This window comes from Rutilus rutilus (assembly GCF_951802725.1).
Source record: "Rutilus rutilus genome assembly, chromosome: 12".
Lineage (NCBI taxonomy): Eukaryota > Metazoa > Chordata > Actinopteri > Cypriniformes > Leuciscidae > Rutilus > Rutilus rutilus.
Window position 1 is genome coordinate 38,679,297 of NC_140217.1, and position 23,985 is coordinate 38,703,281.

The 23,985-nt window shown below is 35.7% G+C and overlaps 3 protein-coding genes across 15 annotated transcripts; 1 reads left to right on the top strand and 2 right to left on the bottom strand.

Annotated features, from left to right (window-relative positions):
- The first annotated feature begins 519 nt into the window (after nucleotides 1-519).
- LOC311301570 (regulator of G-protein signaling 9-binding protein) lies at nucleotides 520-6,723 on the top strand. Of its 2 annotated transcripts, XM_084426808.1 has the most exons (4): nucleotides 520-627; nucleotides 1,571-1,794; nucleotides 1,981-2,685; nucleotides 5,912-6,723. In XM_084426808.1, the coding sequence occupies exons 2-3, from the start codon at nucleotides 1,593-1,595 to the stop codon at nucleotides 2,490-2,492; spliced, it is 714 nt and encodes a 237-aa protein (XP_084282934.1). In that variant the 5' UTR covers nucleotides 520-627; nucleotides 1,571-1,592; the 3' UTR covers nucleotides 2,493-2,685; nucleotides 5,912-6,723. The 2 variants fall into 2 exon arrangements, with proteins under 2 accessions (XP_084282934.1, XP_084282933.1); XM_084426807.1 differs by lacking the exon at nucleotides 520-627 and having other exon boundaries at nucleotides 1,487-1,794.
- Nucleotides 6,724-6,801: 78 nt separating this feature from the next.
- On the bottom strand, nucleotides 6,802-17,583 carry ube2c (ubiquitin-conjugating enzyme E2C). Of its 11 annotated transcripts, XM_084426812.1 has the most exons (13): nucleotides 15,853-16,208; nucleotides 15,599-15,626; nucleotides 15,204-15,449; nucleotides 15,009-15,095; nucleotides 14,643-14,804; nucleotides 11,606-11,700; nucleotides 10,762-11,060; nucleotides 9,271-9,379; nucleotides 8,165-8,192; nucleotides 7,667-7,753; nucleotides 7,358-7,562; nucleotides 7,064-7,123; nucleotides 6,802-6,972 (listed from the first exon to the last, which is right to left on the bottom strand). In XM_084426812.1, exons 8-13 carry the CDS (start codon nucleotides 9,369-9,371, stop codon nucleotides 6,935-6,937), a joined length of 519 nt encoding a protein of 172 aa, XP_084282938.1. In that variant the 5' UTR covers nucleotides 9,372-9,379; nucleotides 10,762-11,060; nucleotides 11,606-11,700; nucleotides 14,643-14,804; nucleotides 15,009-15,095; nucleotides 15,204-15,449; nucleotides 15,599-15,626; nucleotides 15,853-16,208; the 3' UTR covers nucleotides 6,802-6,934. The 11 variants fall into 11 exon arrangements, with proteins under 11 accessions (XP_084282938.1, XP_084282943.1, XP_084282935.1 ...); XM_084426817.1 differs by lacking the exon at nucleotides 15,599-15,626 and having other exon boundaries at nucleotides 15,853-16,219; XM_084426809.1 differs by lacking the exon at nucleotides 15,009-15,095 and having other exon boundaries at nucleotides 15,853-16,209.
- A 247-nt stretch (nucleotides 17,584-17,830) lies between these two features.
- Nucleotides 17,831-23,412, bottom strand: LOC311301483 (deoxynucleotidyltransferase terminal-interacting protein 1-like). Of its 2 annotated transcripts, none has more exons than XM_084426631.1 (13): nucleotides 22,675-23,412; nucleotides 22,048-22,118; nucleotides 21,826-21,922; nucleotides 21,650-21,748; nucleotides 21,486-21,551; nucleotides 21,234-21,290; nucleotides 20,090-20,151; nucleotides 19,960-20,005; nucleotides 19,808-19,866; nucleotides 19,635-19,695; nucleotides 19,479-19,550; nucleotides 19,317-19,372; nucleotides 17,831-18,665 (listed from the first exon to the last, which is right to left on the bottom strand). In XM_084426631.1, exons 1-13 carry the CDS (start codon nucleotides 22,747-22,749, stop codon nucleotides 18,548-18,550), a joined length of 939 nt encoding a protein of 312 aa, XP_084282757.1. In that variant the 5' UTR covers nucleotides 22,750-23,412; the 3' UTR covers nucleotides 17,831-18,547. The 2 variants fall into 2 exon arrangements, with proteins under 2 accessions (XP_084282757.1, XP_084282758.1); XM_084426632.1 differs by having other exon boundaries at nucleotides 22,687-23,040.
- Nucleotides 23,413-23,985: the final 573 nt, after the last annotated feature.

Sequence of the window (23,985 nt, forward strand, 5' to 3'; positions counted from 1 at the left end):
TTATAATTATGACTAAGGAATTATGTGAGTGCCTATTACAGCTTTGCTGTTTTGCTAACTGAATGAACTAATATTCTTGTGTTGCTCAGGAGACTTAACCCATGGGAGCGTACGTGTTGCATCAAGCGAGACACAGCTTTCAAACAAGCCCAGGTAATCACAAGAGAGTCAATAAAGGATCCCCGTCTGTTCCTCCACAATGCCATACCACTCTCCCTGTGGACAATTAACTTCACAGAAACCACTGTGCACAGCACACACATTATCTCACACACACACACAAACATATATACAGATAACCGCACACAGAAAGTCATTATGCATGGATCTCTTGATCTAAAACCTTGTCCTCCCAATGCTGTATGTATAAAAAGAAAGAACTCGGACAAAATCTACAGCGCAAGGTATTCTGGGAGCATGGACTGCAAGGTTTGGGCCTAATTTTAACACGTGTCCCTGAAGACCGGCCTCTATAAAAGCTTTGGAAAAAAGAGCATACGAATACAAGGAGGTTGGCAGAAGTGTCTCAAACGGATGTAATCGCACTGAAAAACAGGACTGTCAAAACGGCTTGCACGTTTCAGAGGGCTATGAAATCGCACGGATGTCTTTGAGGCTCGGTTAACTGTAAGTGTTTTTTTTTTTTAGTAAAATGTTTGGTATACAAATGCATGTAACCTTTAGTCTGAACTTGTATCAAAATTACATTAGAAATAAGGTAAAATAAGAACGCTCTACTTTTTGTTTTTAAAACCACTTTAAAACATGAGGCACAAGTTTGCAATGAAAGCCAAATAATTTATGAGTGTAAAAATATATGGTTGTGGTCTCTTCATTTGACTGAGATTAGATTAGAAAAAGTTAAAAAATAAAGTTAAAAATTTCATACATTTAGAACACGCCGACTTTTTGGGACTTTAGCTTATTCACCGTATCCCCCAGAGTTAGATAAGTCCATACATACTCTGTCTGACGCACCCACCGCTAGCCTAGCTTAGCACAAAGACTGGAGGTAAATGGCTCCAGCTAGCATACTGCTCCCAGTAAGTGACAAAATAACGCCAGCATTTTCCTATTTACATGTTGTGATTTGTATAGTCACAGTGTGTACAAATAACAAGGTCACATGAGACACAGCCATCTTCTAACCGTATACATACTGGGAACTATATTCTCAGAAGGCGAAGCACTGCTTCTTCTGCGGAGTGATTTAATCCAACTCTGAGCGAACTCTCTGCTAAATAGGAAAATGTTGGCGTTATTTTGTCACTTATTGGGATAGGAGCAGTGTGCTAGCTGGAGCCATTTACCTCCAGTCTTTGTGCTAAGCTAGGCTAGCGGTGGGTGTGTCAGACAGAGTTACGGCACGCACGGAGATGAGAAGGGTATGTATGGACTTATCTAACTCTGGGGGATACGGCGAATAAGCTAAAGTCCCAAAAAGTCGGCGTGTTCCTTTAAGACAAAAATATCCCAATTTATCATTTAAATTATTTTAGTTAAGAATTGGCCAGACCCATTCTGAGATTGTAAGACCAACAATAACTCTTAAATATTCTGCCAAGTTTAGGTTGGTCACAACACAAGCGGTGATGAATCGCTGGCGGCAGTCAGTGGTGGAGATCCAAACCAGAAAGAGGCAGGTGAATGAATGTGAACGGGCACAAGCCGCCCTGAGCAAAGTGACAGCCTGCTTCCAGCAAATGGCAACCTCCTTGGGGAGCAACATTGACGGGAGCTTCCTTAGAGAGGAGCTGGAGGAAACCAGGATAGTAGCTCATAAAATATGCTCAGGTAAGACAGGACAAGTAGAAACAAAAAGACAAGCAGAACAAGTACTTTAAAAAATTAAATGGAATCAGTTTGGTGATGCTAGCGGTGCAGACATTTCACATTCTCCTTTCAGTATTTTTCTGCACATCAGCTAGGCCATATTCAATTACGCAACATTCAAACTGACTTGATCGGCTCGTGTTTCAGGGCTTCACCGGAGGCTGCTAGCTCTGCTGACAGAAATGGAGCAAGGACAAGAGGACAAAGAACAGGTTGAACGACTTTGGGTGATCTTCTTGTCCAGCCTGGAAAACTTCCAGCAGGACCTAAAGAAGGTCAGAGCCTTGCAAGAGATATTCCCCCTCACCCAGCGCAGAGATCGACAAGCCCTCGTCAACGCCGGTTATGCAGGTGGAAGTTCAGAAGTCGCAGCTCGAGCAGCGATGGTGCAGACGCCATGGTTATCAATAGAGGAGATGGAAAGACCAGACCTGAAGACCCACATAAAGGAGATTGACGTTCTGCTTGAAGAAATGTTCCAGAGAGTCAATGTGCCACTGTGGTCGATTGAACCCACACAAGAAGCTGATGGTGGGCAAGAAGAGGATGAAAGTTTGGAGGACATGACGGAAGTGGAGGTGGTGTCTCAAAATAATACATCAGGTTGTTGCCAGCACCACCACTGCAAAGTAGGCTGTCTGCTATGTCTGCTCAGCTAAGAAACTGGGTGAACTAAAAGTTTTGAAATTGGGATTCAATTGTTGACCATCATACACTTTAAACCCTTTAACTTGATCATTTTTCAGACTATAATAATTTTCTGTGGCTGGTTGCATAAGATGCTTAGACTAGTTTTACAAGTCAGTCAACTATTTTTTTTTTCCCTTTAAGACTGGGCATAACTTTATGTCAGTTAACCCTCATGTGGTGTTCAAAACCCTATAACACTTGTGGTCTTCCCGGGTCAAAATGACCCGCCTATAAAAAATAGCTTATAAATCACTCATTATACCATATTTCACCCAATCTTGGATTCAATCTTTTTGTCAACTTGTTCTCTTTCAATTAGGACTGGTTTTATATTTCTATTTGCATCTAATTAATCGTAGGCCTCATTTATTTGACAGTAGGGATCTAATTTTTTGAGTAAAAAAACATTATTTTTGAATAATTTTGGAAATATTAAATGAAATCTGAAGAAAATTGGCACTGTTTATCACACTAGTCTACTTTAATATTTCAACAGGAATTTTGTTTTGAAAAACTTTTATTTTGTACAAAATGGCACATTGTCACACTTGTGGTCTTCCCGGGTCAAAATGACCTGCCTATAAAAAATAGCTTATAAATCACTCATTATACCATATTTTCACCCAATCTTGGATTCAATCTTTTTGTCAACTTGTTCTCTTTCAATTAGGACTGGTTTTATATTTATATTTGCATCTGATTAACCGTAGGCCTCATTTATTTGAGAGTAGGCATCTCATTTTTTGAGTAAAAAAAACATTATTTTTGAATAATTTTGGAAATATTAAATGAAATCTGAAGAAAATTGGCACTGTTTATCACACTAGTCTACTTTAATATTTCAACAGGAATTTTGTTTTGAAAAACTTTTATTATGTACAAAATGGCACATTGTCACACTTGTGGTCTTCCCGGGTCAAAATGACCCGCCTATAAAAAATAGCTTATAAATCACTCATTATACCATATTTTCACCCAATCTTGGATTCAATCTTTTTGTCAACTTGTTCTCTTTCAGTTAGGACTGGTTTTATATTTATATTTGCATCTGATTAACCGTAGGCCTCATTTATTTGAGAGTAGGCATCTCATTTTTTGAGTAAAAAAAACATTATTTTTGAATAATTTTGGAAATATTAAATAAAATCTGAAGAAAATTGGCACTGTTGATCACACTAGTCTACTTTAATTTTTCACCAGGAATTTTGTTTTGAAAAACTTTTATTTTGTACAAAATGGCACAGAATTACACTTGCGGTGTTCCACTGGGCCATTGTTTCAATGGGCCATTGAAAGTGAATGGGAGAGACTGAAACATTTTCAGGAGCATGTTCATTGTTTATGTACACATATGAGCATGTGATGGATTATGGTGAGTTTGGGCTCTTTTTAATCTTAACAATCTCATGTAAATAATGATGTGCCATTTTCCACAATTTATGCATGCTTCATTGAATTACGAGTTAAAACGTGACATAAGTGCTAGGCTACATCTATATTCAAGGCTCTGTGAGCGCCTGTGGGGGTTCGTGTGTTACAACTCCATTAGGAATATTTTTAGATCTGAGTGATGGATTATGCTGAGTTTGGGCTCTTTTTAATTGTGATAGTCTACTGAAAATAATGATGTACATTTTTGTACGATCTGTGCATGCTTCGTGAATTTATGAGCAAAAAACAAACGTGAGAGCTTCATGAGTATATACTTGGCTAGGTGCGTCTGTGGTATTTTTTGTGTTAGAACGCCATGAGGAATATCTTTAGATCTTATTGATGGAATATATTGAGTTTGGGCTCGTTTTAATTGTAAGCATCTGCTGTAAATAATGATGTGTCATTTTCCACAATCGGAGCATGTTTCATGAAGTTACGAGCAGAAATGTGTCTAAAATTCCATCATCCATATATGGTTTACACATGGGTCTCTTGAAGGGCTTCTTTTACAAAAATCTCTCTCAAGTTTAGTAAAAAGCCTGAAACAATTATGCTTGCTGTATTCTACTAATTGAGACCTTTCAAATGACATATGACACAGGACTATCTGAGCTGTATGATGTATTTGACATATTGCTGAATGTAGTACAAAAAAGTAGTTTATAAATTATGAATTTGTTTTTTTCTATTTATCAGCAAATAACTCAGCACTACTTAGGAGTTCATCAAATTGACTACATTCATTGTAAATTTCAGACTCTAAGCTTTCAAATGACACCTATTTTAAGTTAATCAAGGTAATCGTTTTGAAAAATATTATGATTATTTATTTCGCAGCTAGGTGGCGCCTGCGGGGGAACACTCAGTTTTAGAGTGATAACTCAGCTCTGGTTAGGAGTTGATCAAAGTGATTAGATGCATTAAAAAGCTGAGATTCTAAACTTTAAAATGATACCTATTTTGTGTTTTTCCATTCATTGTTTGCATTGGTCTCTCCCATTCACTTTCAATGGCCCATTGAAACAATGGCCCACAATGGCCCTCAATGGCCCAGTGGAACACCACAAGTGTAACTCTGTGCCATATTGTACAAAATAAAAGTTTTTCAAAACAAAATTCCTGGTGAAAAATTAAAGTACACTAGTGTGATCAACAGTGCCAATTTTCTTCAGATTTTATTTTATTTTTCCAAAATTTATTCAAAAATATATATTTTTTTGCTCAAAAAATGAGATGCCTACTCTCAGATAAATGAGGCCCACGATTAATCAGATGCAAATGGAAATACAAAACCAGTCCTAATTGAAAGAGAACAAGTTGACAAAAAGATTGAATCCAAGATTGGGTGAAAATATGGTATAATGAGTGATTTATAAGCTATTTTTTATAGGCGGGTCATTTTGACCCGGGAAGACCACAAGTGTGACTATGTACCATTTTTTACAAAATAAAAGTTTTTCAAAACAAACTTCCCGGTGAAACATTAAAGTAGACTAGTGTGATCAACAGTACCAATTTTCAAAAAAAAAAAAAAAAAAATTCCAAAATTATTAAAAAATATATATTTTTTTACTCAAAAAATGAGATGCCTACTCTCAGATAAATGAGGCCCACGATTAATCAGATGCAAATGAAAATACAAAACCAGTCCTAATTGAACAAGAACAAGTTGACAAAAAGTTTAAATCCAAGATTTGGTGAAAATATGGTATAATGAGTGATTTATAAGCTATTTTTTATAGGCGGGTCATTTTGACCCGGGAAGACCACAAGTGTAACAAGGTAACAAAACCCCCCCTAAAAAAGTACGAAAATTTTCAAAAAACATTTGAGAAGTAGTTATGCCCTTTGGGAACAAAGTCACTAAGTTTCAGTCCAATGCAATAACATTAACTAGTATTTTTGGGAAAAAGAAAATCTTCTCCGGGTCAAAATGACCCGAAGACCACACAAGGGTTAAATAAAGCAGCTTGGTCTCATTTGAATCTGAAAAGTATGACTGATAAACCATTGACTAACAGCTAGTTGGTCAATCTAGTACTTAAAGGAATAGTTCACGCAATTTAAATTCTGTCATCATTAACTCGCCCTCAAGTGGTTTTAAACCTGTATGAATTTCTTTTTTCTGCTGAACACAAATGTGACTCTGGGTCACAAAACCAGTCATAAGTCACACGGGTATGTTTGTGGCAATAGCCAATATCGGTCAAAATTATCAATTTTTCTTTTATGCCAAAAATCAATAGGATATTAAAAAAAGATCATGTTCCATGAAGATATTTTGTAAATTTCCTACCATAAATATATCAAACATTTATTTTTGTAAGAATGCAGCACAATCGTGAACATAAATGGACAACTTTAAAGACGATTTTCTAAAGTTTAGATTTTTTTTTTTGCACCCTCAGATTTTCAAAGCATCTCGGCCAAATATTATCCCATCCTCCTAACAAACTATACATCAATGGAAAGCTTATTTGTTCAGCCTTCAGATTGATGTATAAATCTCATGTGACTGGTTTTGTGGTCCAGAGTGTCACAAATGAAGATATTTTGAAGAATGTTGGTAACCAGACAGTTGATGGACCCCATTGACTTCCATACTAGGAAAGAAAATTCTATGGAAGTCAATGGGATCCATTAATTATCTGGTTCGGGTGAGTAAATTATGACAGAATTTTAATTTTTTAAGTGTACTACTCCTTTAAGACAGTCTGAACACGGTGGCAATGATATTCACCACAAAGCATTTGTACTGGAAACATCAAAAATAAAACAAAAAGGAAACATTTAACATTATGGTCTTATTTCCAACCTTTTTTTTAATTCTAATAATTAGGCACATTACATTTTAGCATTTTATTTAGGCAAGTTTAATACAACACAGAAATAATGTACACAAAAGACATTACAGAACATTGACATTGTGTGAATATGAACAAGAAAAAAAAACAGGTAAAACGAGGCAGACATTTGTTCAGTTCTTGTAGGCGGAGTGCAAATGGGCTTTGAAGGCTGCAACAAGTGATTTGAAACATGTCAGTTTATTGCATAATTCTCTAAAAACACTTTCAAACAACTGCTTAATTTAAGCATGTTCTCTTACCTTCCTGGTCATCCCATAGTTCAGCAGCTGCGGAGTTCATTGGACTATCATTGTTGGGTTCTAAAAACAAAAACCGTAAATCACTTTAAAGACCAAATCAGAAAACAGACGTGCTACTTTATATACTAACAGAAAGAAGTTCACCTCAAATGAATCATGAATATGGATAGATAGGCATTGGCAAAGTTAAGGAAATCATACTGTCGAATTAAAGAAAATCCTGTTGTGTTTAATCATGATCAATTGTGAGAAAGTGAGGCAAATCTGGGTTTCTCATGTGAAAGCAGAACCTACCGCCTAGTAGACTCTGAATGGACAGCAGTATGGAGCGAACGTCATAAAGTGCGGACCACTTGTCCTTCAGAATGTCTAGGCAGATGAAACCGTTCTCGTCAACATTCGGGTGGAAGCAAGCAGTGACGAATTTCACCCGAGGGGCGTTGTAGGGGTAGCCGCTAGGAAACTCCAGTGAAAGTTTGTACCTCAAACCTTCATAAACCTAAATGGAGGGGGGGACAAAGATTTACGCAGGACTCTCTGACAACCTACATTAGTGCATGCAAGAATCACATTTCCAGACATCAAGAGAAAAACAACTCCCACCGTTCCTTGAGCTCCATCTATTGTGCCGATCCATTTGAAGAGATTGTCAGACTCTGGAAACGCTGAAATACCCTTGTCTCCTGACATCTGCATTGACACAAAGCATTGAGTTAAACAACAGTTAAAGGGATCACTCACCCAAAAATGAAAATTTTGTCATCATTTACTCACCCACATGTTGTTCCAAACCTGTATGAGTTTCTTTCTTCTGCTGAACACAAAAGATGATATTTTGAAGAATATGGGTAACCAAACACAGTTGATGGACCCCCATTGACTTCCATATCAAGGAAAAATGTATATTGAAATCAATGGGATCCATCAACTGTTTGGTTTCTGACATTCTTCAAAAGATATTTTGTGTTCAGTAGAAGAAAGAAACTCATACAGGTTTGGAAAAAGTTGAGGGTGAGTAAATGACGACAGAATTTTAATTTTTGGGTGAACTATCCCTTAAAAGAGGCTAAACAGAATATCTGCGTTATATAAAGGTCTTACCATTAGCGTCATCAGCTCTTGCTGAAGCCTATAGAGGGAAAGGGGAGACATTGAATTTAATGTGAATAAAGAAAAAGAATAAGTGCTATACTTTATTTTTTCTTTTCAAACGAGAGACGTAGTGATGTTCAGTGGCTTTGTTTACATGCACACCTTTTGTTTCATTTACGCCATTGCACATGCACAGTCCTTTCAGTGTCTTTCTCAATCCGATCAAGTGTTAACATGTTCTCTGGATCGGATTAGAAAAGGAATAAACCACCCCTTTCAATCCGATCAATTTCATTTGGATCGAGCTCAATCGGATCGATTCAGGCGCTTACATGAAGTTTTTCAGTCCGATTGAACCATCAATCCGATCACTAACGGATTATTTGAGTGCATGTAAACGCCAGTGTCAGTTTCAGATGCCAAGGTAAGTGTTAAAAGTGGTATTAACAGCAGTGAAACTAATAGAGAAACTAGCACCCCCTAGGGCAGATTTCAAAGTCCTAATAGATTTCTACTAAAATATGAATTTCAGGGGGAAAAAAAGGACCCTACGAGAAAACGAAAACAAAGAAAAAAAGTACATTCTAGCTCTGGATAGGACCAATATGATTACCAATAACACAAACATTCCTAAAGGACAACACAATGCATTTAAACTTTAAGGATTGTGGAAACTACCATTACACACAGTTTGATGCTTTGAATTCTTCTGGAACCATTTTTGACAGAAGGGGGATATAAAAATATATATATATATAAAAATTGTCAGACTCAGAAACACAAGTTACTCTAACTTGTTTATTAAACTCGCAATGAAAGCAGAATGACAGTACACTTGCTCACGTGATATTGTTTAACTCCAGTACAATAAACTGTTCTGATAAAGACTACAATGTTTCCCGAACCAAAGAAGCATAAAACAAGCCTATGGGAATTGTGGGAATCCAGTTGTTACAGGATATCGTATTGATCTCATTAGAATTGATTCCAAGTTATGAAAATATTATCGATATAAATCCTATACGTGCATTTCTTTCAGAGAATGGCCCGTGTGTGTCGCACATAACATTACAAGTTTACACTACATTTAAAAAGGAATATGTGGACAATCAAACCTTTTAGTGACGGATCCTTTCGACACACTTGTACTCGTCTCGCTGCCCTTCAGAGCTGCTGTTGAAGCGGCGGCTGCGGGGTCCATGTTCTGAGAGGCCATCGTCGGATCTGAGATCGGGTGACATGAGAGAAATATATTAATAAATGCGCACATCGATAGCAAGCTAAAACCGATTACAACACTTTTACGTTGTACACGTTGCGACAGCGAGCTTCGTCAACCAGGCTAAACTAACTAAACCAGTCGATGGAAACCCATGAAGCGGAATCGAATTCATCTTTTATGAATTGACAAAACTAACAAGACTGAAATCGCTTCGAGTTCGTGTTTATTGAGTAACGTTAAACGGTTTCTCGTTTGGATGTGAAGTAACGTTAAAGGCCTAAGTTACTCCCCATACAGAAATGTAATATATGTCAATATATGTAAATTACATATATAATGTTAGTGCTCATGTATGTCTGCTGCATATATGAGAATATATGCAAAATTCATATATGTAAAACACATATACATATATGAAACATATATTTCAAAATATATCAAAAATGGCCGTTTTCATGTAAGTGCCATATATTTTCCCGTATATGCACATAAATGTGAAATATATGTAAGACGCATATATGTATACACGCATATATGACGCATATATGTATACACGCATATATGACGCATATATGTATACACGCATATATGACGCATATATGTATACATGCATATATGACGCATATATTTTACACGCATATATGTATACATGCATATATGACGCATATATTTTACATGCATATATGTACTTATTTCTATAGTACATACTTTCACATATATTAGGGATACAAATCTTATATCTGAATGCCTTGAAATTAAATGCCTATAGTTGGAGATTTTGTCTATTGTGTGAATACCAAATATAGTATTTTAATACAATAATGCAGTGTTTTCTTTGTCATTTTTGACAAATACATCCACAAAGTACCATAACCATATGCCACAGCTTTAAAAATGCATCAGTATCACATGCATGTACACTGTAAAACTTTTCACTGTAAATTTACAGTTAAATACTGGCAGCTGGGTTGCTATCCACATACTGTATTTTTACAACACTACTACAGTAAACAGCATTTACAGTACTCCACTGTAATTAACAAATACAGTATATACCACATTTTACATTATTAAACTTGTCGACAGCAATAAATTGTATTTTTACAGGGAATACTGCTTTTATTATTACATAAATATTAAAATTAAAAAACATTAAAATATTATACTTTAAGGTTTCATAAGAGTAGTCACACTAGGAAAAAGAAAACAACATTTTCTGGGTTTTAAAACATTTATTTAGTTAAATTGCCTTCTGTGAACATGTTGGCTGAATTACTTTTTAAACATAAAATGCAATTTTAACACTTAACAAACAGGTAACAGTTAGCACTTAATTAAAGGAATAGTTCACCCAAAAATTTAAATTAGCACATGATTTACTCACCCTCAAGTCATCCTAGGTGTATCTGACATTCTTCTTTCAGATGAATACAATCAGAGTTCTATTAAAAAATGTCCTGGCTCTTCCAAGCTTTATAACGACAGTGAAATGCTGTTTCTTTTTTGAAGTCCATAAAAGTGCAAACGAAATCCCATTCAAAGTCTGCAAGTTTTCGCAGAAGTGAGGACACCTGTAGGCTTACAGTGGTGTTCTTGTTTTGCACAACTTGGCCAGTTTTCTTTGAAGTTACTTGTATTTTCTTTGTTTTTGATCCACGTTCAGGATTGATGTCAAGAAAGCATCTAAAAGGCAGAAAAAAACAACAATTAAATATTATTAACTGAGTGTATATATTTTGACAAAGAGAGATAGCACAAAAGCTGACTAAAACTGAACATGAAAAAAAAAAAATGCAATGTTGGATGTTGTAAAAAAAAAAAAATGCAATGTTGGATGTTGTGATCAATAACTGATATTTTTTCTGCCCTGGTAAAATACATCAACTCAATGTGTCTGTTTACATGCGCACTGTCAACTAACAAAATTTTTGGAAGTGGGGTTGCCAGATTTAAAGTTTTATTCTACAACTTTTGTCTACTCATCACCCAGCTCATTAACAATATCATCCCCTCATCCGGTGCCATCAGAGTATCAGTGGAAAGGCGGTCTTTAGACTATCCGTTTATATAGAGCACACACTGCCAGAATCCAGCCCAAACCTTTGTGACAGAAATAATTTAACTTAATTGCAAGCCTTGCAATGTTTATTGCATATATGACAACATGATTTACCAGACTAAAATGCATGTTTGCACCCAAAAATTTAAATTCTGTCATTATTACTCACCCTCAAGACTTTTGTTCATCTTCGGGACACAAATGAAGATATTTTTGATGAAATCTGATAGTTTTGTCCTTCCATTGATATCAATATCATTGCAACTGTCAAAGCCCAGAAAAGTGGTAAAAACATTGGTAAATATATAGCTACAGTGGTTCAACCTAAATATTATGAAGCAGGGTTTCTGCACATTTTTTAAAGTCAAATTTAAGGCTTTTTAAGACCTTTTTAAGACCCGAAGAAATCAAAATTAATACCATGCATTAGGGGTGTGCAATATTGACAAAATATGTCTCGATCGATATTTTCAAAGTTTTCTTGATAATAATTAGATAACATTTTACTGATTGTGTTTCTGTGCTTGGTGCCATGGCTTGTTTAGGCCTGTTGACAGCTGACTGACAAAGATATTCATATTTTTCATATTCTATGCAGTGGTCAGTTTACAGCAGTGACAGAAATTAACATTTTTTATTAAGGGGTAATATTTGCCACCTTAAATTGATTTCAAGGGGCATTTTCACCTATATACGGACATTTGTAGATGTTTCAACAAGATATCTTTCACATCTACTGCAGTCAGATTCACCCGTGTTCACTCTGAAGGAATCACTCACATGGCTGGGCACTTGTATGACACATCAAGGATGTTACGAGGCTAAAAGCAGGTTTAAAACTTGAAGTCAACAGGGTGCAAATTTTAAAAAGAGGATAACACGGTGTAGGCAACACCGATTTTTGTCGTTGTTCTCTGTATTGACAGCACTCCAAATTTACAAAAAAATGAGCTCAATGTTAAAATTGACCGGAGTTCTCCTTTAAGGTTGCACTAGTTACATGGATTATTTAAACCAGCGGTCCCCAACCTTTTTTGCGCCACGGACCGGTTTAATATCAGACAATATTTCCACGGACCGGCCTTTAAGGTGCGGCGGATAAATACAACAAAATATAAAAAATATATAAAAAACAATTAAATATAGGATAAACGTGAATCCAATGTGTAGGCTTACTTGCAATTTTATTAGCAGGGTACTCGTAATATCGCGTCTAAAGACAACTGAGAAAGCCTGAACACAAACAAAAAGCCCCCCAAAAGAAAAAAATCTCCATGTTTACGGTGCTGATGCGATGTAAGGGTGGCGCTGCCAATAAAGCACCTAAAAGCTGTCACAAAGAACCGATTTTAAGAACCAAAATGAATGATTATGAATATGTAAAATATAGCAGGAGACATTTTAATTGTTTAAACAAGTGTTTTCTGTGCAAAGATGAAGTTGACAATGCTGACTCGATCTTCGCAGTATGCCTGAACGCGCCCGAGAGAAATGCACATATACGAATTACATAAGCAGAGAACAGTCAGTTTTCTTTTGTTTTGAATTGTTCTGTTTAAAATTAGACATTTCAAGCTTTCTATGTCTCAGGTCTGTGAGGCAAGTAGGCTACCTTATACGCTGAATTTCGGTTAATTTATGAGATCAGCTCCAGTTCACGCGCCTCCGTGTCCTGATTAAATATTTTCTATTATATTTAGGCCTACTTCTTATTAAATCCTGGCAATTGGGTGATGAAACATTGATTAAAATTAAGATACAATTAATACAAAACGAAATACAATTTAAAGACAGGCTTTTTGCTTTCTGTCTGACTCTGAGGTCTCTGTGAAAGTTTTAAAGCAGTCTTTTTGTGCCGCTTTCAGAACGCTGCACGTCCGTAAGGGTGAACAGTCCCATCCGAACAATTATTATTATTCTTTTTTTTATATATATATTTTTTTTTGTGAAATAGGCTACATTTCTAAATTAATGCGACTTATAGTCCAGTGCGACTTAGGCTATATTATGTTTTTTCTTCTTCATGACGCATTTTTTTACTGATGCGACATATACTCCGGAACGATTTATAGTCCGGAAAATACGTTAAGTTATATAGCCTATTCTTTCTGTGAGGCCCGGTACCAAATGTCCCACGGACCGGTACCGGTCCGCGGCCCGGGGGTTGGGGACCTCTGATTTAAACAATGTTTTTACAAGCTTTCTGGGCCTTAAAAGTTGCAAAGACGTTGCTGTCTATGGGTGGTTCAGAAACCTCTCAGATTTCATCAAAAATATCTTAATTTGTGTTCTGAAGATGAACGAAGGTCTTACAGGTTTGGAACGACATGAGGGTGAGTAATTAATGACAGAATTTTCACTAATCCTTCAACTGAAAACAACTTGCACTGACATATCTTAAAATATATGACTGCCACTGTTTTATCTCAAGATGCACACCAGTAATGTTTTTTTTTTTTTTGATACATTATTATAAAAGCTGCTTAAATACCCTAATTTTATTAAGGCCTAGACCTGGCTTAAAGGAGAACTCCGGTCAATTTTAACATTGAGCTCATGTTTTTGTACATTTGGAGTGCTGTCAATACAGAGAACAACGACAAAAATCGGTGTTGCCTACACCGAGTTATTCTATTTTTAAAATTTGCACCCTATTGACTTCAATGGGGCAAGTAGTAAGCCTGCTTTTTAGCCTCTTAACATCCTTTAAGTGTCATTACAAGTGCACAGAAAATGTGAGTGATTCCTTCCGAGTGAACACGAGTGGATCTGACTGCAGTAGATGTTAGAGATATTAATAAAAATGAAGTTAATTCAGCCAGCGCTCATACCTTTGTTTACATCCTGTTTTCGGCTTACTACTTGCCCCATTGAAGTCAATAGGGTGCAAATTTTAAAAATAGAATAACTCGGTGTAGGCAACACCGATTTTTGTCGTTGTTCTCTGTATTGACAGCACTCCAAATTTACAAAAAAATGAGCTCAATGTTAAAATTGACCGGAGTTCTCCTTTAAGCTAAGCCCTGTATGGAAACCAGGGCCATATTGTTCATACCAGTAGTCAACATAATAAATACTGTCAAGTCAAGGTTAGTGACACAATTCAGTCTAATTATATATATATATATATATATATATATATATATATATATATATATATATATATATATATATATATATGAATGGCAAATATGCCAATGACTAACCTCTGAACAAACTCAAGGTGCTGCCTCTTCCTGGTACTGCAAGCTGAAGTTATAGGAGGAGGAAAACAGTGCTGCCAGGCCAGTGATGAAGAGGCTGTGATCCTTCACACACACCTTGACCTTCCAAACTTAATATCCAGCACTGGTTGCTTAGAGATTGACCTGTAATGGAATAAAAAAATAAATAAAAAAAAGAATAAATAAATAATATTAATAATTAAAATAACTACTGTGGATTCCACTGTGGTTCAATGTAGTTGTCTATTCATAGTTCTATGAATTAAATTTTTCAACTAAAAATTTAAAATGGTTAGAATGCTAAAATGCACTGGCAAATAATTTTGTTTGTTTTAAGCATAAACTCACTTAATTTTGACTTATTCTTTCAGAAAACAAGACAATTTTTACGTGTCTATTAAATGCTTCTTCATGTAAGAATTGTAGATATCTGGACTGGAAACAAAATAAAAACACTAATTAAGAAAAACATATTTTGCAGTGGGGTGAGTAAATGATGGCTTTTCATTTTAGGTTTCATCTACCCCTTTAATGTTTACATACCAGGAAATAAGTCGTGGACTTTCTGGCAAATGTAGATTGCTGGACATCAGCGATGCAAATTCCTGAAACAATTTTTAAAAAGGACAGCACAACCTTGATCAACAGAACCAAAACATAAAACATATTACAAATTAATGAGATTTGCTGAATAATCTCTACTTATCTGCTTGAAGGATAACACCGTCTAACTTCTTTGAATTAGGGAGTAGTTGTAGGACCATGGGATGGCAATCAGGAATAGGCCTACTACATTTGAAAACAGCATTAGGAACATGGATTTTCATGTGCTAGCAAAATTCTGACAACGATTCAAAAGCACGATCACAGAACTGACAGAATACTTTTTTTTTTTTACCACATAGACTATAACTGTAACACTACTTAAAAGCACTTACATTAACAATGGCCATCAGATTACAAAGCCTAAAACGAAAAAAATATGCACGTCATGCAAATAGCATGGTAAAGGTTGCCTATTATATGAAATGTCGAAGTTAACGTTACTTGGTAAACAGGTGGAACAGAGTCAGTGAATTGCTTGCGCGGCCACGCAGTAAACCACGTTCGCAAAATCAAACCAAATACGTGGAAACAATGTAGAAATGCGAACGCAAAAAAAATAAAAATAAATAACTTATATATGGCTTACCGTATCACTCAGTTGAACAATTCTCCATCTTCTCAAACTCTAAATCCCACTTATCGTCACGCGCAGGTTAGATTATTCAATGACAAATTCTTCCATCTGTCTTCAGGTAGCTGCTACCGTTAACGTCGTCCGTTTTCTGCTGCGTCACAGGCAACTAATGTTTGAAACACGAACCGAACCGAACCGAACCGAACCTAAAAAAAGCTTTAAAATTGCTCACAGATTCGCAGACATTGTTTATCTTGATAACAGGAATGATTATTTGTTCAGTTGAATCCCGCTGACAAAACGAGTTTGCCTGTTGTAGCTGCCCGTTACTGTCTGCTGCTGCTCGCATGACGCGTCACATTTGAACTGAATTGAGCGCGAAAGAAATCAATCCCACAATGCAATGCCTTTTCAGTCAGTATGACGGTATGATCCTATATAACGAATTTATCAGGACGAAAACAGAAATGTGCTGTAAATTTACAGCTGTTCTGTAAAAGATACAGCTTAATACTGTATTATGGAAATACAGTACAATTCTGTAAGAAATTCGTTGTAAATTTACAGTAAAGGGTTACAGTGTATGTTTACATACATTTATTAAATATGTTGAAAACAAATATGTATGTCACATATTTATAATTAATGCTGTCCATATATGCGAGAAACCAATACTATACTGTAATATATGCAGATATATGGTATCATATATGGATGAACTCAAATATTTTCTTCACATGTTTGGACACATAAATGTTCATATATGTTGCAGGCATATATTGTGTTCTCAGATAAGTCAAATATATGTATAGATATATGTTGCAGTCATATATTGTGTTCTCAGATAAGTCAAATATATGTATAGATATATGTTGCACTCATATATTGTGTTCTCAAATAAGTCAAATATATGTATAGATATATGTTGCAGGCATATATTGTGTTCTCAGATAAGTCGAATATATGTATAGATATATGTTGCAGTCATATATTGTGTTCTCAGATAAGTCGAATATATGTATAGATATATGTTGCAGGCATATATTGTGTTCTCAGATAAGTCGAATATATGTATAGATATATGTTGCAGGCATATATTGTGTTCTCAGATAAGTCAAATATATAGAGATATATGTTGCAGTCATATATTGTGTTCTCAGATAAGTCAAATATATGTATAGATATATGTTGCAGTCATATATTGTGTTCTCAGATAAGTCAAATATATGTATAGATATATGTTGCAGTCATATATTGTGTTCTCATATAAGTCAAATATATGTATAGATATATGTCATGCTATTTAAAATATAAGTACATATATGGCCATATATTACATTTTTGTATGGGTCATAATATAGCAGATACATAACCTAAACAAACCTACGTAACTAATTGAAATGTTAAAAGCATGTATAAAACTATGGAAACAACGAACACAGATCTTGAGTTATCTAAAGCTGAAATATGATTATGAACAACAAAAAGCCACTCGTCAGTTAACCTATCGAGTTGGCGAATGTGCTAATGAAATCATATAAACAAACTCATTTATGCAGCAATCTATTCAAACGTATAGAATCCAACTTTACATATAAATTAATAGCAGTATTATTTGACATGATATGCATATTACCGGCTGTGTTCAGTGGAGTCGACAACACTAACCGATGCTTGAACGAATTTTTTAAATCACATCCCGCCCCCCTGTTTAAACTTAGGTTGCCAAACGGAATTCTCCGCCTAATCACCGTTTCAGCCAATCAGAAGCACAGATTACGAACAAAGCGATCGCATAGCAACCAATGAGCATTCAAGCTAGGCACAAAACACTTTGATCTGACTGGTTGATACAGCTAAGTGGGCGTGTCTATAACCGTTGACTAGTGTGATCATAGGAGAGTGTGTGTGTGTGAGTCATTCTGCTGCTGCTCATACTTTTACAAAAGCGATAACTACAACTTTGATGAGAATTAATTCGAAAACACCATTTAGCACAAACCGTTTATTGGTAAATTCATTTACATACATTTAATAAAACGTACATTTTCTGTTATATAACAGACATGTGTGTAACAGGTATGAAATTCATTTAGAAAATAATTTAAATACACCCCCCTCCCCCCACACACAATTTTAATAAGCCAGAAAATCGGTAATAATAGAGGAAGAAGCTTCTTTGTTTTGTTTTTCTCTTTAGAATAAAGCTGTATATTTAAAAAGCAAAAAAATAAGGGGGGGGGGAATGAATATGACTAAGTACATTCCCTTTTAAAGCAGTATGACAAACAATATGACAACTTCATAAAATCGTTTAAAAAATTTGTTAAAAAAATATGATAAATGTTCAGGTAAAAACGCACACACAAAACAAACATACAAAATGTCTATTAAACACAGAATTTAAAAAGTCATTAAGGCTCTATACGCGCCTCATTTGATATTTAATTCTTTAAATACAAATTCATGAAAAAGCACACATTTTTTGATAGAAAAAAAAAAGGAATCAGATCTGTACCATGAAATGAAATGTGGAAATTTGATTTGCCAAATCATCCTCCAACACAACAATTCCTGGGCAACTTGATCATAATGCCTGGGCCTACAGTGTACATCGTCAAGCAAACAATAAAATTGTTACAGTTATGCGAAATTGATAACACTGAGGAGTGTCCGTGGTCCATCGACTTGCCTGCCGAGTTTGGCATTACATGACGACTTCATTTTCTGTTTTCTGTGCTTCCATTGCCTTCTGCATCTTCTCCACCATCCAAATGGGCACTATAAATGGTTTCAATTCATCCAGCTTCAAGTCAGGACAGTCCCTAAGAATTCAGAGAAAATATGATGATGCATGTTCCCACTAACATATGGAAGCTTGTTTCCTCCACTGAATAAAAAATAAAAAAGGTAGTTGAGATTTTTTCTCTCAGAACTCCATGATATCAACTCGCGAGTTATAAAGTCACAATTGTGTTATAATTCAGAATATAAACTCGCAATTCTGACGTTTTTTTCTTTCAGAATTGCATGACAGAAACTGACAATTGCGAGTTCTAAAGGCAGACTTACGAGATATAAACTCGCAATTTTGACTTTTTCTCAGAATTGCGTGATAAACTCACAATTGCGAGTTATAAAATCAGAATTGTGAGATACAAACTCGCAATTACAAGAAATAAAGTCAGAATAGTGAGAAAAAAACTTTCTTATCTCACAATTCTGACTATAATTCGCAATTGTGAGTTAATATCATGCAATTCTAAGAACAAATGTCCAGTTCTGACTTTATAATTCGTAATTCTGACTTTTTTACCTCGCAGTTCAATTGAATTTTATCTCACAATTCTGAGAATTAAAAAGTCGTTTAAAAATCAATTATCGTTTAAATCTGTGGCAGATACAAGCTTTCATACTAACATCTAATTTATAAGTCTTTTATAAGGTTTATTTAGTAAGAAAATGTGTTTATTTACTTGTAGTCATCACTTCGGGCAAGATCAAGAATATCCTCTTCTATAAGCAGATAGGCCTGAGAAGAGTAACAGTTTAAATAGGATGATGGACAATTGTAATTTACTGCTTTTTTAGAAAAAATTAATTAAATAATTGTTGACACAAACACATAATTTTCTCACCATCTTTCCACCTGTGGCTCTCATGTGCTGTCTTTCTGAAAGCCAGTGTTTGTCCTGAGCATCAGCGGCATACTGAGACACAATAGATATTACGACATGAGCACAGAAACGGCTTAATCAATGCTCAGAAAAAGTCAAAAGTAAATAAATAAATACCTTGAAGAGCTCTGCGTGTTTGATGTAGATTCTTCCTCTTGTACCGCCCATTCCCAAAGCCCTGAAATTATTTCCATTTGTTGAATGAATACATCCAAATCACATGTTTAATGTTAATATCAGCTATAGAAAAAAAACACCAAAAGCATTTGAGCAAACCTGTGTACACTTACTTATTTGCCCTGGATCCCAGAACGAATGTGCTGCTCTCATTCAGTCTGGATGGGTTCCACTATACAAACATCAACACAGACACATTAATATTACATAAACATTTCAGTATCAATTATTATGCCATTTTAAACCAATTGCACATTATATCTACCTTAGGTCCTTCTCTCTTTATTGGCTCGGATACTTTGGGTTTCGCTCTGCGGAATACACTTTAAAATGTCAAAGGCTTGAATAGTTCATATATGGAGCAATCAGATTAAAAGCTTTTTAGGGAAACTTACGGAGTGCTGTACTGGGCTGTTCTGTCGTACTGTACAACTGGACCAGGAGGACGACCTTTCCTCTGAAAAACAAACAAAAATTATGTATTTATTATTGTTGGTATTCAGAACAACAGCACTCTTGCAATTCCAGTCTCACTTCCTGTTACAAATCTACATTAACAATGTAACAAATTTGCATAACGCCAGCCTATGGTCTTCATTGGCTGCTGCGAATAAGATCAACTTTGCCCCGCCCTCAAACACTGTGGCCGTAGCTGAGACTGGAAGAGTTTGGTTCAGATCCACTTTGCATGAGGACTCGGGCTCGAATTGATACTGAAAAAAAATTACGCCCAACGTTACTGTTCGTATCACTGTGTATCAGGGCTGAGGAAGATCCAGAGCTGAAATTCAGATATGATAATGGACATTTTGTTCCCAACACATGATGTAAGCTGACTTTCGACCAATCACAACAGACTGGGCCATCTGACCAATCAGAGCAAAGTAGGTTCTCTGAAAGGAGGGGTTTAGAGAGACTGAATCTTTGAACAAACCGTCTGTTTCAGACTTTTTATGAGATATTATGAGAATATTCAAATGTTTTTTGACCTTTGATGCATGTTAATCTTTTGTAAGAGACTCCGAAACAACATATAGAAGGAACCTTTAAAATAGCATAATAGGGGCACAATTTACAAATGGGTAAGAGGGCTTGATTTTATGCATTTTTTATATATATACACACACACTACTATTAAGTCTTAATAATAATAATCAACACTGATAATAATCATAAATGTTTCTTGAGCAGCAAATCATCATATTAGAATGATTTCTGAAGGATCATGTGACACTGAAGACTGGAGTAATGATGCTGAAAATGCAGCTTTGATCACAGGAATAAATTACATTTTACAACCTATTCACATAGAAAACAGTTATTTGAAGTTGTAAAAAATATTTCACAATATTACATATTTTTTTAATGTATTCCAATAACAGAAATTATCAAATAAATGCAGCCTTGGTGAGCAAAAGACACTTCATTCAAAAACATTTTAAAACATCTTACCAACCCTAAACTTTTGAACAGTTGTGTGTGTGTGAGAGAGAGAGAGAGTGTGTCTGAGTGTGTGTGTGTGTATTTTTCCCCCTTCACCTTTTTAGGGATGGGGCTGTCTCTCTGGCCAGATGTGTCGTCTGGCTGCCGTGAACGCTGTGGAACGAACAAACGACAAAAAAAGAATAAGAAACCCAGAAAACAACAATTTAGAAGTGAAATAAAATAAATATGTGAACTAAAAAAAAATATCAGATGTATTTATAGTGTTTCAGGCAAGCATGCAGGTTATCACAGACTTTCTGAAATGAAATTCTCAATGAATTGCATAACAATTTGGATAGCATTAACCTTCACTGTGGGGTCAACAGTAGGTTTCAGAGCCGTCTTCTCTGCATCAGGAAACAGCTGCTTCGCCTAAACCAGAACATTTACAAACATTAACCTCATAGGCTGATTCACCACAAATTTGAGCCTAAATATTTGACAAAATGTGTGTAGAAATGATGTTTTACATGTTCCAGGCAGTTTCTGCAAGCATCTCTGATAAGCTGATCGGGCTGCACGTCTCCACCAACATTCTCCTTCACATTGCTGGCCGCCTTCTCAAAAAACTGCGCCGTACAAACAAACACGATCAGAGCGATTTAATCACACACAATCAGGCCCAAAACAAGCATGGGTCACTCACCTTCATATATTTCCTGAACACAGCACGGATGTCGTCATTGAAGCTGGGCTGCAGAACGGTCCGCAGAAGATCCATGGAAATCACAGGATCTGTATAACTACACACAATGACACGTTCAATGTTTTGAAAGAGCCACAGATGTCTTACAGCATATTATCCTGGGATAGGCGAAAGTATTTTACCAATGGAAACTAATCTTGAAATGCACATTATCAGACTTACCTAACCGTCATCTGTGAGCGCCGTCCCCTGCGATGCACCTGTCTGTGTTTGATCATGATGTTCCAGGGATTCTGCCATTAAAGTGGATAAATATATATTATATTATTTTAGAAACTATAGTTTTTTTTATGCCAGGATCACATACTGTACATTTTAATATAATGCTCAATTTATAGTTGTAAGTTGCAAGGATGGTTTGACAGACAGTGCAATAATTTAATACTTTGCATTTTGATTTACAGCTCATATACATACGCATATACATACATATGCATATATATATATATATATATATAAATATATAATGTTTTAGTGCTTGAGTAGTAAGTACACTTGAAGAATGAGACTAATTTGTTCTTAGAAATTAAAAGAAAATAAATAAATAAATTATTAGATAAAACTTTCCAGTAATAAGAAACTTAACTATCATGAAAATGATTTCCAAAAAGCAGGCTTCATTTTCTTTGTGCAAAACATGTGTTTTCTTTTTCTTATGGGAAGAAACATGACCCGGAAATGTTCTTTACAAGTTTCAATTCGGTTATGATGAGAGAATGATGATGACGATGACGGTGGTGGTGGTGATGATGGTGATGATGAAGATGATGATGATAATGTTTGACTCACCACTGTCTGTACCTGCTGCTCAGTGAAGTCCTGCTGGAGCCATTCCCGGCGTCCCTCGCTCCTGTGGGCCCCCATCACTCACAATCAATGAAGATCGATAGAGAAGCTCCAGGGGTTTCTTGATGTTGATCGATAAGTGTTGCACTTCACTGTCGCTGTGACCTGACAGCAACTCAATGCAGTGAGAGAGCCGACGAGCTAATTCACACCCCTTTAAACTTTACCACAAATATGCATCGAGAATAACGGGTTTAACGGCATGCATTCACACACACAATGAAATAGTCCGAAAAGTCACTGTTTGTCAAAGTTCGAGAGCTCGATGAATTGTCAGTCGCTTCCTCAAGCTCAACAATTCAGTGACGTAAACAAGAATCCAATAGACGATCGCACTTTCTGTCACGAATTTCAAAATAAAAGTCTGAGTTCTACAGTGCGCATGCGCATCACGATCATGGGCGTGGCCACACTTCAGATTCACTTACACGGATCGAGCGGCCATCTTTGTTGTGGCACGGAAGCTGCTTGTTTGTGGCGACATTTCTGTTCAGATAAATATTTTCTCTGCAAATGTTACATTTCAAATATACAATTGTGTTCTCAATACAACGCCATACTTTCATGATTTGCTATCGGTGTGTATTTCATACAACGATATCTATTTCATTAAAATAAATAAAGACGTTACCTGCCAACGTTCCCCATGCCCATGATAAATGACTACCATATTTATGTACTATGGTATTGCACAGAACTACAAGGTACTTCAAAGTACACGATGCCAAGTGCACATAAAACATGGTATTACCACGGTACGATTTCCATAAGTAATACCATGGTACTTTGTTTGTTACAGTACAACTTCATCAAATACTAAGCTGATGACACTTGTGTGAGCAAGACCAAGACCAAGTATGTACAATAAATATTATAACAAAATGCCAGAGATGGGTTTATGATTTCAATATTTTACTGAGAGCTTTTCTGATTCAGAGGAAAATCTTTATACCACTTTAGGTGATGGGAAATGCCACAACACAGATAATATACAGGTAGAAGAAACAAATTATATAAGCACAGACATATTTACATTCACTGAATCTTTGTCTTTATCAGAATAAGATTACAGGGGAGACATTCATGGCATTTTAGAGGACATTGAATCAACAAACGCAATGGCGACCAAATATAAATCAATCAACATGACTGATAAATGCAAATCGGTTAAAAGCCTAGTGTGGCAAAGCTTACAACTAACTAAACAATATAGATTTGTACAATTTATATATTGTTTTTTTTTTGTTTTTGTTT

Bases quoted from the DNA above. Each gene is read 5' to 3' on its own strand.
- LOC311301483 (XM_084426631.1), bottom strand. From the start codon at position 22,749: ATGGGGGCCCACAGGAGCGAGGGACGCCGGGAATGGCTCCAGCAGGAC. The intron at 21,923-22,047 runs GTAAGTCTGATA...CATTGTGTGTAG, and splicing joins CGCTCACAGATGACGGTTAG to TTATACAGATCCTGTGATTT. The intron at 21,749-21,825 runs GTGAGTGACCCA...TGTACGGCGCAG, and splicing joins TGTTCAGGAAATATATGAAG to TTTTTTGAGAAGGCGGCCAG.
- LOC311301570 (XM_084426808.1), top strand. From the start codon at position 1,593: ATGAATCGCTGGCGGCAGTCAGTGGTGGAGATCCAAACCAGAAAGAGG. The intron at 1,795-1,980 runs GTAAGACAGGAC...CTCGTGTTTCAG, and splicing joins AGCTCATAAAATATGCTCAG to GGCTTCACCGGAGGCTGCTA.
- ube2c (XM_084426811.1), bottom strand. From the start codon at position 9,371: ATGGCCTCTCAGAACATGGACCCCGCAGCCGCCGCTTCAACAGCAGCT. The intron at 7,754-8,164 runs GTAAGACCTTTA...GTGTCAATGCAG, and splicing joins AAGAGCTGATGACGCTAATG to ATGTCAGGAGACAAGGGTAT. The intron at 7,124-7,357 runs GTAGGTTCTGCT...TTTTGTTTTTAG, and splicing joins CATTCAGAGTCTACTAGGCG to AACCCAACAATGATAGTCCA.